This window comes from Rhipicephalus sanguineus, chromosome 11 (genome assembly GCF_013339695.2).
Source record: "Rhipicephalus sanguineus isolate Rsan-2018 chromosome 11, BIME_Rsan_1.4, whole genome shotgun sequence".
NCBI classification, from domain to species: domain Eukaryota; kingdom Metazoa; phylum Arthropoda; class Arachnida; order Ixodida; family Ixodidae; genus Rhipicephalus; species Rhipicephalus sanguineus.
The window spans coordinates 133,789,007-133,808,251 of NC_051186.1; the positions used below are offsets into that span (position 1 = coordinate 133,789,007).

At 47.5% G+C, this 19,245-nt stretch overlaps 1 protein-coding gene across 3 annotated transcripts in view; it reads right to left on the reverse strand.

Annotated features, from left to right (window-relative positions):
- LOC119374559 (G patch domain-containing protein 2) overlaps positions 1 to 19,245 on the reverse strand; it is a 105,911-nt gene that overhangs the window by 76,458 nt on the left and 10,208 nt on the right. For all 3 annotated transcript variants that reach the window (XM_037644712.2, XM_037644711.2, XM_037644715.2), the window contains exon 3: positions 14,216 to 14,431. In XM_037644712.2, the coding sequence (XP_037500640.1) occupies positions 14,216 to 14,431 (216 nt within the window). The remainder of the gene's footprint in view (positions 1 to 14,215; positions 14,432 to 19,245) is intronic.

A 19,245-nucleotide genomic window follows, 5' to 3' on the forward strand; every position in this document is an offset into this window, starting at 1 on the left:
CTTACACGTTACAGAGCGCACGGCGGCGACTTGATAGATTCGAAGTGGACGACAACCGCCTTTGGCAGTGCTGCCATGTTTTTCGGAGGCGCGAATGCCTTGCCGGCGAAGCTTGCCGTGCAAGTTGGACAGCTGTCGCGCGCGCGGCGACGGCCGACGTTCTGCGGCACCGTGCCGTTGCGGCAGGCTTGCCGCTAACGTGAGCGGGCCATAACATCTGCCAACGGGCACGACGAGCGAACAGCGGAAGAGAACACAACTAGCACACGCAAAGCCGCAGGCACGGAGGAAGAAATGGCAGGTAGCATGGCACAAGCGCAAGGGCACAACCAGCCACCAGCCAACACAAACTCGTGACGTAGGTTTGTTTACACATCCGCCGCGTTGATGTCGGCGTCGCGAAGCGCTCGCATCTCGCTCAGTCGCGCGGCATGCACTTTAAAATTGATTTTAAATATGTTCTAGGCTATATTGGCCCTTGATATTTCCTAGACGTTGTGTACGGCTCCACATACATCTATTTCACTCATTATCTCGCCTTCGAAATTTTGTGTCAGTTCTCCTTTAAGTGCTGGGCTCTCCACTTAAAACAGTAGTGACGCAAAATTTTGAAGGCGAAATAACTTGTGGGATAGATTTTTGTGTACACAAACGCATCATCTACGAAATATTAACGGCTGATATAACCTATAACACATTTAGGATCAATTTTTAAATTGCGTGTAGCGCATCTGTACGCGAAACGTCCCACCTCGCATCACCGTGACGCACGGGGTGCGCAATGCACTGGACGCGCGGGGCAAAACTGGATTTCCGGGAGATTTTCCTATGACCCGTACAACCGGGAGAAACGTTCAAAATCCGGGAGTCTCCCAGGTAATCCGGGACAGGGAGACTTGGCAGGTATGCACGTCCAAGCGGTTCCGGCACAACCCGAGCTGACCCCGTTCCGGAGCCGAGATCGTGGCCTCAGTGCCACATCCAAGCTGACCCTTTTCCGGAGCCGAGATCGTGGCCGTGGTGCCACGTCCGAGTCGACCGTCGTCAGCGTGGGCCTGTGTGTTCCGCGATGAGCAGACGACGCGACGAGCAGGTCGTCGTCTGCTCGTGCACCTTCGCAAGACTTCATCACGCACCTGTCCGCTTCGTGCTGGCATCATCACTCCCTGACTGCGTTACTGTGAGTGACGTTCGATGGGCCTATACGTCAGGACGCGCCGATCCTCTCGCGTGTGGATTAAAAGCTCTAAGATTTAGGACTTAAGGGATATTTGTATTGTTCAGTCAGATAAAGCGTGTGTAATTGTGTTTGTGTCGAGTCAATAAATGTGTTTCTTGTTAGTGCCCTGGTTTTCCTGCATCTGAGGGCCCAAGAACCACCACACCATGAGTGGGCTACTCGCATCACTGGTGCGCAGCACATGTCACACCAGCCATGCGATGGGCGAGATTCCCACAAACTGGATGTCAAAAAATCATCCGGGATAGATGGAATCCCAAACGCTTTTTTGCACCAACATGCTGAGCTGTGCGCAAAATTTTTATGTTTGATATTTCAGCAATCATTATCAGATGCGGAAGTTCCTAGTGACTGGAAACGTGCCAGAATAACTCCCATACCCAAAAAGGGTGACCCACCCTCTGTTGCCTCCTATAGGTCAATTTCCCTTCTCTGCAGCTGTGTGAACGCATTCGAACACATTATTTTCAAACATATTTCCAACATCGTTGAAGAAAATAAGTTAATCGATAGTCACCAGCATGGTTTCTGACGAGGAGTTTCTACGAAAACACACCTATTTGAGAGCATTCATGCCACAGCGTTGGATAAATCGGGTAATGTCGATATTATATTCCTCAACTCCGCCACGGTGGTCTAGTGGTTATGGCGCTCGACTGCAGATCCGAAGGTCGAAGGATCGAATCCCGGCCGCAGCGGCTGCATTTTCGATGGAGGCGAAAATGTCTGAGGCCCGTGTACTTAGATTTAGGTGCACGTTAAAGAACCCCAGGTGGTCGAAATTTCAGGAGCCCTCCACTACGGCGTCTCTCATAATCATATCGTGGTTTTGGGACGTTAAACACCAGATATTATTATCGACTTCGAGAAAGCTTTTAACCGGGTATCACACTCTAAACTTCTTTTAAAACTAAAGACTATTCTTAAAAATGATTCCATTCTTGCACGGATCGCCACACACTTGTCTTCTAGGCAGCAATCAGTGTCCATCGATGACGTCAGTTCAGATTCTGCCTCCGTTCACTCAGGCATTCCCCAAGGTTCTGTTCTTGGGCCGTTATTCTTTTTGATCTTCATAAACGACATTGCTCAAGACATATCAGCAAAAATCCGTTTATTTGAAGACGACTGCATCTTATAAAACGAAACTCGTAGTTCTGACGATCAGGTTTCTCTTAACAAATCCTTAGCCCAAATTAAAATTTGGTGTACCTCGTGAAAGATGCAAATAAACCCCAGCAAAACGGTCGCAATGACAAACACGTGTAAGAAGAATCCACTCAGTTTCACTTATAGTATCTGCAGTGATAATCTTTCAGTAGTTTCCAATTACAAATACTTGGGTGTTGTCATTACGGCTGATCTTCGATGGAGTGATCACGTCACCTACACAGTGATGTTACCGAGTGCTTCTGATTTGGAGCAATTTTTGGAGCAGGAAAATTTTCATTTTGGAGCAATATGGAGCAGCAAAAATGTCCATTTTGGATCACCTTGGAGCAGGTGATTTTTGCATCTTGGAGCATGCTGGAGCAGCTAATTTCACATCCTGGAGTACGCTGGAGAAGCAAGTTGCATTTACATTCAAGCACCTCAATAATTATTATGGGGCTCTTATGAAGAGCTAGAAATATTTCGATTCATTGCAAATCTAATTGACAAAATCATCTCAGGAGCACTTCATATTTCACTCAATAATGCAAAAATAAGGGCGTCGTGCAGTTAAGTGTTCTGGAATAACCTCTTCAGCAATTATTTCAGCGACTTGAAGGCGAAAGCCATCTTCCCTTTTACTTCTTCTCACTCAATGTATTGATCCTCCCTGGCCCCCCTCTGAAAGGTGTCTGCACCCAACGTGGTTATGCACCGCCTCCAGGATCGGAGACATTGCAAGCTTTCTGCACCTCACCTGGTTTTGCAGTGCTTCCATGATCGGCGCACCGATCACAGAGGCAGTGCAAAGCGAGTATGTCATGTGACGACGTCATCATGTGACGTCCCGATGTACGATGTCATGATGACGCCACAAGTTTTGGCGATCTATAGAGAACCCAAGCTCAAGTTTGCGGCGCGACGACAGCGCCGCGCCAGCCGCGCTGCGGCTCTGTCGGAAAGCTCTGAACCTTATGCGCGGCCGACTCAACCCCTTTGACGGTAGCGGTGGCGCACGTGCTCACGCATTCTTCTCTCGGTTCGAGTAACTGGGGGGCCGTCAGCTGGGTACGTTGTACCGAGAGGCTTGACTGGGTGAAGCTGCGCATTTCCACGATGGCAGAAGCGACCCCGCGGAAGCGCAAGCGTGGTCGGAAGTATTGCAGTAAATTTAGTGGCCAGCCACAACAGTGCAGACAACACCAAGGCACACAATTCACGTGTTAAACTGTATCGGTTTCCGGGCGTGTCGCACGAGAAATAAAGGCGGCAAGCGTGGATAGCTGACAGCGCTGTCTCGCCTTCTATTTTGGCTGTCTGAGTTCATCGCTTTCGTTCGTTCCGACTACCTGAATCGGTAAGTAACACGGCGCATGCACGCAGCGATACAGTAATGATTACTCGCTGTCTTCTCGCATTGTTAAAGTCCAGTTACGGTTGTAGGTGAAGCAACTTTGTGTTTTGATTCCCCGTGCTCGTGAGACCTACCCGTCGTTGTTGAACTTTCACATTAGCGTTATACCGTTAGCGTTGCGCTGTTGGTTGAATTCAACTGAACTCGGCACGTCAGAAGTTCAGCGCGTGCATTTCACGCGTCGGGAAGGCTGCTTTATCATGCTGGAACGGACGTCTGTGCATTTTCAGCAAGCTTTGACATCGTTCTGCAGGTTTGCTTTGTTTTTGTCACTTTATTGGGGTGATACAGTCAAACCTCGTTAATACGTACCCGCTTTAAACGTACTAACGGTTAAAACGTAGTTGCGACGAATCCCCGACCGAGCCCCATAGAGCCCCATGCATTCGCTGACCACTTAAGCCGTAGTGGTTTGCCCTATGCCTACCGGTTAGTGCGTACCCTGCGCCCGAGATAACTTTTCGTGCCATAAAATTTTACTGCACCGCTGAAATTCTCGACGCCACAATGTGCCGCCAAAGGTTTTCCGTCTTTTCTAGAAGTGCGGAGATCGGTCGATCACCGATTCAGACTTCCGCGCAATTGCGGCGACGCCTTTGCACGTAAGCATCGGGAAAGAACGAAGGCGAGGCGGCGGCCACCGACGAACGCGCCAGCATGACTTATCGCCGACAACCTTATCACAATAAGTATCTTCAGCTATCTGCCCGGGCACGCGTGCAGCACAGCGCTACTTTAAGCCTACTGCACGCTTTTACTTGGCAACAACCTCAACGTGCTGGGCCGCCGATTGCTGCCGCCTTGTGCGGGGCTGTGTTCAAGAGCGCACCGCTTTGTAGAAACGAAAGCAGATCGCTGTTGCGGAGTTGAGCATTGCGGGTCGCGGACGCCGCGAAACCTCACTGCATTGACGCTGTCACGCTAAACTAAACGCACGCGTACGGTACAGCAAGCGTAGCGCTGTTGTAACCATATTGCACGCTTTTATGAGGCGACCACCCAACGCGCCTCCGTTCACTGCCAGGACCGCTACAGCGTCGCGGAGGAAGCTCGACATCGCTGCGTTAACCGAACAAGCTACTCGCCGCATCTGTGCACGGTCTGGAACGAAGTGGGCACGAAGAACAATCCCACGACTGATGCGCGCGTGCGGTGCAGCAAGCGTACGTGAGCCGAGCAGGCAACGCGCTGCACGCAACTACCCAGGAGACGATCGGCTCCACGCGGCCGTATCGCGTGTCAGTTTTCGTTTAGTAGCAGATCGCGGTACAGACGCACACACATATATTGCGGAATGCAGACACTGTCCGTTTTGTCGCTATGCCGGTCACTGCGTATTCCAGACCCTTTAATAGTATTGAAATGCTCTTTGGCGTGGCCACCGCTGCTATCGGGCGGTCGTGCGAAAGTGCTAGGATATTTTCTCCACTTTGGCAAAAAGAAAGAAAAGGCTTTGCGATGGGTACTTTAGACAATATTTGCTGTGGCACTCTATTTCTCTGCTGGCGGCGATGGCGTACGCCAGGAGAGGCAAATTTGTACTTGGTGGTTAATGCGTACTACCGTTTAGTGCGTAGTTATGCCGCGTTCCCGGCAGGTACATATTAACGAGGTTTCACTGTATATATTTAAGCCGCTAAATATAACTGGCACTTAATACATGCTTTGCAATTGTAACCTTGAAGTAACCACCTTCTGACTGTGCGATTTTCTAGCCGCGTTCACGCAACAGGTTTTATACGCCTGCCAAGTCGATATCATAAAAAGAGACTGCAAGCATGACGCGAGAGCTGAAAAAACGAGGCGAGCAGTCCATCTTGCTTCACAGTGGTTAAAGCTCAGCTAGCAGCCTCGCGTCTTAATCGGCGGGTGATTCTCCAGCGGCACGGAGGACTTGACTCTAACCTTCTCAGGAAGCAGTGCCATGGCCGTATAATCTTTTTTTCGCACGCCGCAAACGTTTGTTCACGAAAGTACACGGCTCCTACTGTAAGCATGCCATATCAAAACAACAATCATATGATTTGTAGTCCACGCCGCAGAACATCGATAGCGTGTACGGCTTCATTTCGGAGTGCATGTGGACCATTATTCATCTTTAACATGACAGAATGAGACTTACCTCGAGGTATACGTCCTACACGGTGTAATCGCGACTTGGGAAATGCATTTCGCTTTGAGTCGAGCGTTGTCGTCGTCGATCGTCTGCTCTTCACCGTTAACGTGATTGACGAGCCTTTCTCATTTTATCAAGTTCGCTTTTCGGAAGTGCCAGTCAAGCTTGAAAATCCTTTTGAAGCCGCACTGTAGGCGGTACATTGTGAGGCGCCGCAAGTGCACCGCGAGAGCTCTGCACGTGCGCAGAAGCAAGCAGCAACGCGGTGGAGAGAAGGGAAAACGCGCGCTGCTTACACCCCAGTTTCTCTTTTTCTGCCAGAGATGGCGCTGCCTGTCAAGAGCAGCAGCGCTGCTAAGCGTTGCTTGGGAAGCCTATGACATCATGACGACGCCATCACATGATGATGATTTTTTGCATTGCTCGTGCTGACACTGCCAATGCCGACAGTTAATTTTCGCACTTGATGAGGCACCTAAGGTTTTCGCATTAATCTTGCGTATCGAGCATTAACAGCCTAGCCATTAACAGCCTGGCCTTACACACCAAAATGGTTTCCACCATGTCACCTCTGTGCCGTGCACTGAACAGCTTCGCTGGTCATCTAACTCACGGAGTGGAATGGCTCCTCATTTTTTTTCTCTTTTTATTGCAAAAGCAATTATATGGACACACTCAACGGGTTTTCGCCGTTGCCGTCATTTTCCGTATAAAGTCAAAATTGATAACACCGCCCCGCGCATCGTATGTTCTACCCGCGAGTAAAAGCTCACGAGAGATGGCGATGAACACGGCTGAAGGGGAGATGAAACGAGCCGGCCATCTCCGTTGCGCGGAGGGCGCCTTCTATAACATCCCATCTTGAATGAATAAACAGCGCAAAAGAATGAGGACGAACAAAAGAAACGACAGAGAATGGTGCGGACTCACAACTTGTTTTAGTTTAGTTCTGCGCTTCCTACAAAGATTAAAAAAAATTAATCTTTCAAGATCAGGAGTGACAAGCTTATCAGCAACAAGCAATTTATGTACAATTCCAGCACTGATTGTGGATCGAACTTGCATCACAGCTTCCTCCACACAGCCTTCTTCCCTTCACACTTCTTCTGCCCCATGCCTGCACGTCGTCGTCCCCACCGCATGGCGATGACTAGAGGCCGGATTTTTAGGCACTAAAAAAGCTCGTTTGAGGCGCCAAAAACAGGCAGGCAAAACAATGTTTTAGGCTTCCAAAATCCTAAATATAAGCGCAATAAATTTTCACATAAATGGAAATAATTTCAAGCAAAGACATGCGCAAAATCTATCTACGACAGGAAAACAGAAATGTTATTGCTTAAGATGGCACAAAGGCGCAAACATTTGAACATAGCGTGCTTTGTCCCGCTCGGTTCGCACTCCCGTGTTCTGCAGAGTGAGTCATGTGTCCACTGTCGAATCAACACACTCATGAGTGTCTTTCCGGCATGACTGAGAACTGCAGAGCAGGAGCAGCCAGCCAGATTGCCAGAAGACCAGAAGGGAGGGATTCCTCCTATTGGCCAGGTCAAATTGTGGCGTAGCCAGGCGGGGGGGGTTCAACCTCCCTCCTCCCCTGAAACTTTTCAGTTTTGCGTGTGTGTATATACAGGCACACATACAAATGCACGCACAAGCATATATAAAGTATGGTTGCCCCCCCCCCCGCCCCCCAAAAAAGATTTCTGGCTACGCTACTGCAGTTAAAGGGGTGGTGCCATCAAATTTCGAGGCTATAACAAGCCTGTTGCGGGTTTCCTCCATATGTAAGGACACTCCACACGAAGGGTCGGACACAGCAAACGTTTAGAATATATTTTAATTCACTTCCAAAGTGTACCTAAATGCCCATTCTCCCGATGGAAACCCATCGCTAGCGCGCCAACTCTGACGTAGATCTATAGGAAGGGCAACGAAAGTTGTAGTGACGTCACACCAGATCTGCTGTAGTGACGTGAGTGACCTCCGAACCTCCGCCACCCCCGCAGCGTACGTACCGGCTGTAGTGAACTAGAATATATTCTAGTTCACTCTAGTACCGGCAAAGCATCGATTGCTACATCACTCGCCGCGTTTCTAACGCTTCCTGGCTAAGTGCGTCACAGCCTTGTGTGGTCACGTGACCAAGCCTCCTACACTTCTACGTCACTGCCCAACCTCGGCGCCCAGAAACCGAAACCGAAAGTTGTCGACATCAAAAGACGATATTAAATTATTTAGCGAGAATACATGAATCTTGGTGCGTGCATCATGCTTCCTGGAGCTATAGGAAACGCTTACAGCAAAGAACGCGCAAGCCACAAATTTGGTGGCACCACCCCTTTAAAGGGATGCTGAAGTGGTTTTACAATTCGGTAAAACTTTGTTGTTAACAAGGACCAACATTATTGTCGACGATGGCATAATTTTTTTCGCTGTTGTGGCAGCAGGAGCTTTAAAACACGCGAGAGAAAAGTTCGTCTTGCTCCGCCCACGCGAATGCGCCGAAAGTGTGGGCGTGACCGGAACTACGTCATCTTCGGTAGTTTTTCCCACGGTGGTAGAATAACAGGTGGCCCGACGCGCCGCTCCGCCAATGCGCCGCGCGTGTCACGGAGGTGCTCGAGTTGCCGCCGCTTTTCCGCAAGGTGGCAGCAGGTATACTCTGAGCCGATATCTCCACTCCGGCGCATTTGAAAGCATGTGGCCAGTGTGCGTCGCGGGAATTTAAACTGCAATTTACATCTTTAACTTTTGAGAAAGAGATCCGCGGTGTATTTATTACACCAGAGAGGCCTAGAGCAACACTGAAGAGTTGCCGTCGCTTAGAACGGACGCGCCACTAATGAAAGCATGCAACGCAACCAGCGTTGCAGCCGCGTCTCTTCCTTTCTGCTTGGTCATCTTCGATAAATGCGGAGGCGTCCGTGGGTGCAAGCGTCCGAAGAGCAAGAGCGTCCCTATGCGACGCAACCAGCGTCGCAAAGTCGCAATCAGCCTTCGAGTCATGATCACGGCCAGATCACTGTGGTCATGATTAGGTGATCCCACGGCTTGAGATCTGCTCTGATGCATCGCGTTTGTTGCGCTCTGTCAAACCAATGTGCGCGACAGCATCGGTGTTTCCGCTCACTTTGTAAGCTGGAACCACGGCTGAAACCACGGTGGCTTCATCTGTGCCACTGATGCGGCGGCCACCATGGGACAAAAATGCTTTGCTCCAAATTGCAAATCTGGCTACAAAACGTGCAAAGAAAAGTTGTGTCTTTTCTCCGCGCCGAAAGACGAAAAGCGACTGCAGTTGTGGAGAAATGCAATTCCATGGAAAGACCGCCAGCTACAGTCCTCCGACATACATACGATAACGTGAAAACCAAATGCTTTTTTTTTTCACTCTGTACACTCCCCGGTAGGAATTTTCACGCTTTCGAAAAAAAAAAATAAATACGCGCAAATCTCTTGCAATCGGCACCCGTGACAGTCATATCGGGACTACCCGCGTCAATTAAAAAATTTTAAGCTTCATGAAGCTGGCGCTCTTACTTTTGCGCTCGAAGCTGGCAAACAGCCACTACAAGCTAGTAAAAGCACAAACAACCGTTTAAAGCCACAAAATTAGCTAGAGAAACCGGTTTTTACAGCACAGCGAGAGCTTGCGGTGCGCGTCTTTCGGCCCCAAAACTCGTCGCGTACCTAGCGGCGGCCGCGAGCAACTCGAGCAGTACGGCGACGCGCTCGCGGAGCTCGATGGGCCACCTGTTTTATTCTACCACCGTGGTTTTGGCGGAGCCGTGGCCTCCGTGACTACTTCTGGCTGCGCGCGTTGGTGGAACTGATTGCGAAGGCCATGCTTTTACAGAGCTGATGGCGCCGATGACGCGGCACACCGAAGTTGACGTCACCGCCTTCGCTCAGCAGTTCAAGAAGCTCTGCGGCTGCAGCCGCTGTTTTTTTGCCAAGAAATGCCATTTGCGTTCACTTCTGTGAACTCTTACATTGGTTTTCGTATTCAGCAAGGATCACACTATGATTACACACTCCAAAGTCATTTTTTTAAAAAAGTGCTTCAGCTTCTCTTTAACACCTTGAAAAAGTAAATTACAAACAAAACAAAAGCTGCGTGCACATCCCATTTTTCTTTCTTTTTTCGCTCTTCACTCTCCTTTCCGCTGACGGCTCTCCGCGGTTTCTTATTCGCCAACCACTCGGGCCATGTCAGCGCGGCAGCGAATGCTCACCGGCCTGTCCCGCTTCACTGCTGCTAGCGATTGTTGGTTGGTTGAAGTAGAGCACTAGGTTGAACTCCATAGTTCCCAACAGTCAATCTTACGCGGTAACATAAATAACGGTCTCCAACAGCACCCGGGAGAGAAACTTGAAGTTAAATAGCGTTCGTACAAGCGCCAATCTTGAAAATAGGTATTTATAGGCACTTACAGGCATTTAGGCACGAACGCCAAAAATAGGAATTTATAGGCACTATAAAAACCCTTCTTAACCTCTAATTCATGCTCATATATCAAAGTGGCGCGATAGGAGCGGAAGGAACAAAATAGGCATTTGCCTAAAATCCGGTCTCTAGCGATGACACACGGAAAGCAGACATTATTTTTTAGTGTAAGCAGTGCACCACATTTTTGTCCGTTTCAATCATAAGCTAGAGTGCTTTTTTACATCCTTGAATTTAAGCTGACCCTAAAGTTTCGACATAGGTATCTGAAAAAAAAAAACTGTCGGCCTATATCCAAGTACAAATACGGTATCTAAGTATAATTTATATTAGATCTTCCCTTGAAATAACCCCTTTAGCAGTCGGAAGTAGAATCGCAAGAATCAGTCTGTTCCACAAGCTATATTTCTCATCTGCATGGCACTCCATTCCTCTCATACCTCTCATTGCCTTTTTAACACCTAAAGCGTCTTCATCTCTCTAAACTTGCATCCAACAAGTCTTTCCTCCCGTCAGCTGTCGTTCTTGAGTGTGACACAGCTAAATTTAGAATGTTCTTATCATTTTTGTTCGATCGTTATAAAAACCAGTTTTTTAATAAGAGCATCTATACCTCTCAATCTTTTTTTTTTTACTAACATGTAATAGAATCCCATTATAAGGAACATCGCTGCGCCAAAATTTCCGCTAGAACGAAAAATTTTCTATTCCCCATCGGCCACCAACAGAAACAATACGCAAAATGCCTCATCACAATAAATAATTTTCTTAGGTACTTCCACTTAGGTTTTCCAAGTTAGGTTTTCCACATAAGGAAAAAGCGCTTGCCTGCTAGGATTACTGCAAAACTCCAATGGCAATGAACAATTTTTCGTTGCCTCGTGACATCCAAAGCAGAGCGGCTGCATCACAAGGCCCATGGTCTCGATCTGAGACACGCGTCTCACTGCCACTATCACACACGAACCCCGATTTCTGGCCATTGAGGTGCTCATCAACAGATCATCCATCCACCACGACGCAGACCGGAGGTTTGATGCAGGTGTGGGCCGCGGTAGAATTCTTCAAGAACCGTTTCTGACATAGCACTTAATCTACAGCTCATCATCACTACGCCACGATCGTGGATGACAACCACAGCGTTCTGAGGCCACACATGCAGCCAACACGCATTTAGTCCAAAGTCCAAGCGAAACTACATTCTGCCACAACCGGTGCAAACAAAATCGTGATCGTGTCAACGCAGTCAGAGGCGACCACAAAACTTCAAAGGCACATGAGCATCCAACGCTCACCGAGTCGAGGTGATGCTGCTTGCCACTGATGACAAAACCACCGAAGATGCGATCACAGATGGCAACGACGCAGTTCTGCAGGGATGTGTGTGGCCAGCGCTTGCAGATACAAAACAGAACTACCATTTGCCACAACTCCTGTGCACTAAACTGAGGTCGATATCGCTGTGATCATCGATAGTGAGTACACAGCTCTGAAGGTACAAGGCTAATGCAGCAGTAGATTAAAGGCAATAAAGTCTTCATAAGGCACGAATTGTTTTGGCATTCCTGCTGTTCGCTTATGACTACGATGAAGTGGACTTCGGCACCTAATTTTCACTTGGCCTCAGGCAAAGCTTCGATGCGCTCGTTCGCGGCAGCCAGCTGCACAGTCCCTTATTGGTACGTTTATGTGTGTCCCAGAAAGACAAAGGTGAGTTCTTTCAACAGAAAAAAATGTTTTGTGCATACATATATCATGGTTTGAAAACACATTTTAAGTTTGCTGGCAATACTAAATTTCGGCTGATACTAATATTTTCGCTTCCCTTTCAGATTCGTATCACCGAGATTCTACACCACGTGTCACGTATGGGAAATGGTTCAGTGCTGCGGAAAACTTCAAGTTAGCCGACTTTTCGAGCTGTGTGAATTCAAGTTAGCGAGGTATTACAGTTGCCGGCTGATAAAATGGACACTGATAATTCGGACATGCTCGGTAATTTGGACAGGCGTGCGGCACCGCCGATGATCCCACAGAAGTAATGTGTAAAGGCGACCAATATTTCGGACAGCTGCGAGATCTACATTTCATAATCTGGACCCTGTCCGAGACTGTTGTGCACGCCGAATCGCCAGCCATTATTTCCTCCGGCACCCGTACCATACAAAGTATGGCCTCAGAGATCAAAACGAAAGCTAATGGGTAATCTATGAGGCTTTATTTCGATCGCTACTTTATGCCTCAGAGATTTGTGATTGGAAATGCCGATCTTGGAGGCACTGGTCAACTGTGGGAAATCGTATCGACATCGCAAACATCCTACATTCCAGTTCCTGCATCCCCGTGCTGCGCTGTTATTGTCGCCATTCTGTCGAATGCATCTGCGGTAAAGCGTTTTGTGCGCGCGTTCATTTTTATCTTGAGACTTGCTTTATTTTATGCTCTGCTGTCTCAAAAGATCTGAGTTAAATGGCACCAACGGTGCCCTCACAGCCAGCGCCGAAGGCTGCGCCGACGACAACGAAACGCGGCAGATACAGTCAACTGCCGATTTTTCGGACACCCAATTTTCCGGACATGCTCGAATATTCGGACGCTTTCGTGACACCATCACCAGCCCCATAGACGTCAATGGTCGAGAACGTCGGAAATTTCGGACGCTAAAACTTTTCGGCGTCCGATTTTTCGGACTTTCTGGCCAAATTGCAGGTCCGAAAGGCAATATAATTGAAGCCCCCACCTCTGCCGCGTCTATCATCTGGTAGGTTCGAACCAGCGCTTTCGCTAGTCGACCTGTTTGCGACAGGAGCAGAGTCCGAAAGTCAGCTTTGTCGCAATGCCGAAGTGTTATGGGGTGAAGCGGACCGGAAATTCAAAGGGGCCGCTATCACGGCGCCGTGCGGCTGTGTCTTTACGGATAAGCAGTGGAAATGCACGGAGGCGCGATGGCGGCAGGTGGCAAACGCGCCAGTACGGCTCAATTGCTGACAAGCCTTACGATAAGCATCTTCAGTTAACTGCTCGGTAGTGCATGTGGCCTGGTGCAGTTGCATGCGCAGGGCACGCACTTGATAGGCGAGAACCCAAACGTGCCGCGCCGCCATTCATGCTGCCTCTTTGTGTGACCGCTAAGTGCGCCGCACAGACGCGTTGCCTTCACGAACGAAACCAGCTCGCCATCGTACAGCGATCACATCACACTGGCGGAGATACAGGCAGACTTGGTTGCACGTAAGTGGAAGTGCGGGCAGCAACACACTGACAACTTTTTTCGTCCACCGGGACCCTGAAGTGTCAATAAAAGTTTTTTTTTTCTGACGCATTCGTTTTTTCGGACATTCGATAATTCAGACTTATTTACGTTCCTCGTGGAGTCCGAATTATCGGTCGTCGACTGTACTGTATATACCCAACTTGAAGTACATTTACAATGAATGGTAATTACAAGAAAGGTAGTACACTACACACACAGCCCAAACATGCAGTTTTTCGACTTTCAAAGGCCACATTCCCCTTTATGTGTTGCCCTCCACAGAGGGCTCGAGTGGTGCTTCCCTCGGACTGATGGAAGGCACATGCTGGCTGTGATCTTGAAGATAATAATAATTGTTGGGGTTTAACGTCCCAAAACCAAGATACGATTATGAGGGATGCCATAGTGGAAGGCTCTGGAAATTTCGAGCACCTGGGGTTCTTTAAAGAGACACTAAAGAGCAAAACAATTTATCTCATATTAGTAAAGCACTCTTTCACGATGCCAAAAACACCACGCTTGCTGCGAGAAGACGCTTAGTAAGCAGCCTAATCATTGCGCTGCCACCAAAAGTAAAAGAGTGGAGTGCCCACCTTGCTGATGTCTGGCAATCCTTGGGACGAGTCTCCAGACGGTGGCTCCAGGTCCACAGCCATGCGCTTGAGCTTTCGCTTGCGCCGTTGCGGTCTCACTGTTGTGGGCAGGCAGTTCTCGTTGAGAGAGTCCGATTCGGCCGCATTGGACTGCCGGTGGCGCCATGCGCACAGGCGCTGGAGCAGGTCGTCCGAGTCACTCTGCGCAGCATCCAGCTGCAAAAGGTTGAGAAAGACCCCTTGTATTAAAACGATAACACATACATCCCTGAAATGTGGTGAGCAAGCAACCAAGTTTCTAGCGCAAGCATTCATGCAGCCCCCGACAAGTACAAAACTCAACACAACCGCTAGAATTGACACATATCCCTGTCTAGTGTGACAAAATGGAACTAGATGCAAGCTCTACATACAAACCATCGATGTGTTGAAACTGTGAGGCACCTGTCACCACGAAACCTATGCCCACCATTCAGGCAAAAACTGGCATAGCATCAATCGCAAGTACACGTTTATCACAAATTTCATTAGATCTGTCTTTATTATTTTTGGTATACTGTGCAAAAGAAAACAGGGACAACAACACTATCAACTGAAGGTTTAATATTTTAGTTAGCTAATTCGGTTCTTTTTTTGGCGCAAAAGCAGCTGAGACTATGCTGCGCCAGGCACAAGGTGATAAAAGGCTTATTATTAATGGGGGAAAGAAGGTGACTTTTAAGGGCTCGTTTTTCTTTGTTAGACACAATATTAATGACAACTAACAGACAATAATGGCAAGGAAAGTATAGGGGGTGTTACTTGTAGTAATTCGAATATAAATGTGAAGAAAGTAAAGTGGACGAAAAGATAACTTGCCGCCAGCAGGGACCGAACCTGCAACCTTCGAATAACGCATCCGATGCTCTACCACTGAGCTACGCCGGCGGTCATCCCCTTGTCCACTTTATGTGCATTTAAACCTAGGAGTGCTAGTCAGCGCCGATCGCAGCCATGACGGCAAGTGTGGAACACTCTTTTTCTGCCTATTGGCGTCACGTAGCACGTAGCACAGTCCCCGCCGGTGGCAAGTTATTTTTTCGTCCACTTTACTTTCTTCACATTTATATTCTAATTATATTATAAATAACACCCCCTATGCTTTCCTTGGCATTATTGTCTGTTAGTTGTCATTATTATTAATGGGGTAATATATATGGGTCATTCCACGCCAACTGTCCCAGCCTTGGCACTCGACCATCTGTGATTTGAATGAAAAAACTCGAGGACTATCTGTTCAAAGCCAGAAGGCTTCTGCCAAAATATTTTTGGCGAAAAAAATTTTTCAGTGCCGCAAATTGTATGTGAAGTTTTTCGGAAAGCTCGAAACTATGGCTCATAAAATGCGTTTTCAAAAAATTTCTTCACAAATTAGGCTAGGACAAATTTTTCCCTACACTTAAAATAAGCTTCACGAAAGTTTACGCTTTCGTGGGTTTTTTATGCAGCCTTAAATATGGAGAATATGACCCATATTGGGGATGTTTTTATAGAAAGGCGACATTCAATGAAATGCAATATTTTGTTTTAACTGATTGCCAGGAAGTTTTACTGTCGCCCAAAAATAGTTTGAGACGTATATGGCGTGAAATGGTGTGTACAGCTGGCAACAGTTTCAAAAATGTTCATTTTCGCACATGTTTAGTCGTAAATTTAACATTGAGGTGGTCCTAGTAAAATTATGCTAAATAGCGCATTTACTAGCAACATTAGTTGTCTACTGACTGAGAAAGTTTTATCAAATTACTTTTTGTTTTAAGCAAGAAACAAATTTTTGAAGTTGTGTTCTGCCGATGTCTTTTTTTGCTCGCGTATTCTCTTCGCAGAAACGCGTCCAGCGGTGAGTACAACAGCTAGACCACCTAATCACCTTTGCCCGTGCTTATTTGAATACTTTACTAGTGAGTATTGGCCTGAGTCAACGAGAAATGTGAACCCCGCTAGAGTGAATTTAACCACATGCAGCTGTCCATTGAAGGCCGGCATAGTGTGCTTACGCAACAGTGGGAAGTGACCCGATGCGTTTTCTTTGAAATTTAAATTTTCTTTGAAATGTAATGTCGTCAAAGTTCTCTAGATGGCAAAGAAGCAGATAAAAATGTTTCAGATATAAAAATATGCGAGCCATGCCCGAAAGAAAGATGCTGATTTTGATAAAAGTTGCTTTTTTGCTGCATATTCAGTTGTGAGTTGCAGCGAGGCGGTTCTGTGCAAAAATATTAAATATAGAACATTGCACAATACCACCTAATGTTACTTGTTTTAGGAAGTTTAATCAAAACACTCTTGGTTTGAAGCTGAAAAATAATTCTGCAAATTAAGCGCCAATGCCCTGCTCTGGCGTTGCTGTCTTCATTATGCTGTTCGCTGGGGCTTTTGGGTACGCCCGAGCTCATGCAGTGCTCCACCTCAAAGTGAAAAAGAACGAAGCGAAAAAGATGCGCTCTGATCAGTGGCTGCAGAGTAACTTGTATGCAATGGAAAGCCACAGTTGGTCGCATTGCTTGAGTCATTCGTCGAGGAGCAAGTTGAATGTGAGAAAAAGACGCTATTTCTGCAGCCCTTGTTGGGAGCATGGCGAAGTGTGCAGTGAACTCATCTGCCATTCTGTAGGCCATACCCCTCTCACCACCGTCGAGCAGATTGCTGCAAAGTGCTCTCCTAGCACATTGTCCTCGTTTTCAGAAGTGTGATGCACCAAAAACATTATTGAATACGCTATTGTCGTTTAATTACCGGTGGTCCAGGAAGCCTCTCACACTAAGCAGCGACAGATCGTTAATCATTGTTCGGGGCACGGTGGGACGCAAGGGAAACGTTGTGGGGTGGTAAGAGGAGGACAAAGCATTCACCGTGCTTTGAGGTGTTTCTAGTTTCTAGCAACGCTACTTTCCGTACGTGGAATGGCTAATACTTTCATGTCTTGGTGAGATTTACACACCTAGAGTGTACTCTCCTTTCGGCGGTGTATAAGTGCTGCCATTCTGGACACAAAAACTTCAAATCTGAGCTTCTTTGGAGCTGGTGAGCCTTCGTAGCTGTGCTACGAAGGCTCTGTGTGCTCCGGTGCAAGCTGCATCACCATCCATTTACATCGTGAAGCATGTGCACGTGTAGAACATTTTATGTGCAACAGCTAGTGGAATGCGTAAACATGCAAGCTAGCCCAAAAGCTTAAAGGGACCGACAACTACCCAGAATATGAAATGAGTTGACTCCACTGATGTAAAGGTTGCCCGTTGCACTGACTCAAGCCAACCCTGTTTTCTTCGTGAGAGATGGATTTATATTTTTATTTCTTAATTGAAAGTCGCGAAAAATGACCTGTGGCACCTCTGGCGGCAAAAACATGAATGATCCGATGAAGATGGCCACGTGACCGTTGATTGCTGTACGCGGTCGACGATTTTTTTGTTAGTATTGAAATATTGTTCGTTTCTTTATATGAAAAGGTATTACTCCATATAATGTACATATAGGCCTGCGTTATTAGTATGCATTAAAGTGGCGCTGCCTTCGCGTGACATAATGATCCCATGCGCGTCATCGCGTCTTGAGCAATTTTTCAGCGTGCTCATGAAACCGTGCATGCAGTTTCCAGGTCGCTGAGATTTTGGAGCGACATAGTTTTGCTGCCTACACTTCGTCTCAGAAATGACGCGCGCTGCTACTCGGTGCGGCCGTGCATATGCACAATTACGTTTTCGATTACTTGGCTTGGCTCGTGTATCGAGAGAGTAACGACGCCGGGACAAGCCATCCATGAAACAGGCGCAGGCAATCTTGGGCGCAGGCGCGCACAATGCTGTACAAATACCGGGAAAGCGTATAAAGCCACACATCTCATTGTAACAGCTTGCTATTTTCAAAAAGGGTTGGAAAGCTCAAAATAAAGGTGGTTAAGCATAGTTACAGTAGCTCCTGCGAAGGGAGAATAACGACAGCTTTCACAAGTGCTAGCGGCATCGCTATCAATTCTCAGCGTTGCTGGAGCAAGCCTCCATGCGTGTTTGGAGCCTTTCAGATCGAAAAATACTGCCTATAAAATAACTACGTGCTTTTCGGATAAACCACTGCAGCTACAAACGCTACGAAGGGTGAGCTTCCTGTCACGCCGTCAAAAACTGGGTCGAGAAAAATCAGTTGTCGGTCCCTTTAACATACCGACACCGATGGCATTGTATTGCGACAATCGCTGTGTTCACCACATAAATAAAATTGCAGTTTTGTGTCACATGCAAGTGATAAATGATTGCAGGAGTGCTGCACGAACTGGCACGAAACAGGCAGCTACAAGTGGCGACATTGAGATGCATGCTTTTTTTTACGCTCTTCCAAGCAGTCAGAGATAGTGCAGTCTCGCACTGTGATAGTCAGTTAGATGCTAGTATGCGGACAGAGATCAGACCACCTTTCACTTTGCTTGTGAATGACTGCCATGGCCACCACACATAATAATAATATCTGGGGTTTAACATCCCAAAACCAAGATATGATTATAAAAGACGCCGTAGTGGAGGGCTCCAGAAATTTCGACCACCTGGGGTTCTTTAACCTGCACCTAAATATAAGTACATGGACCTCAACCATTTTCGCCTCCATCGAAAATGCAGCTGCCGCCGCCGGGGTTCGATCCCGCGACCTTCGGGTCAGCAGTCGAGCGCCATAACCACTAGACCACAGTAGCAGGGCACGGCCACCTCGCAAAAGCACCCGTTGCCCGGCACCAGTGCCTCATGGACAAGATAAAGCAAAAAAAGGAAAGATAACTCTAATAGCCATTTCGCGAAGCCTTTTTTTTTTCTACATATGCAGAGCCGACTGGATGCCAGATGTGCTTTCTCGTTGTGCACCAATCGCAGGTCACTAAAAGTAGCTCTGGCAGTGATCGCAATTGCTTTCTGAAAAACTGAAAAATTTTCATGAATTTCTTTTTTAAATAAAAGATAATGGTTTCAGATGTGCTTGCACTCCTTTAATCATCATACACG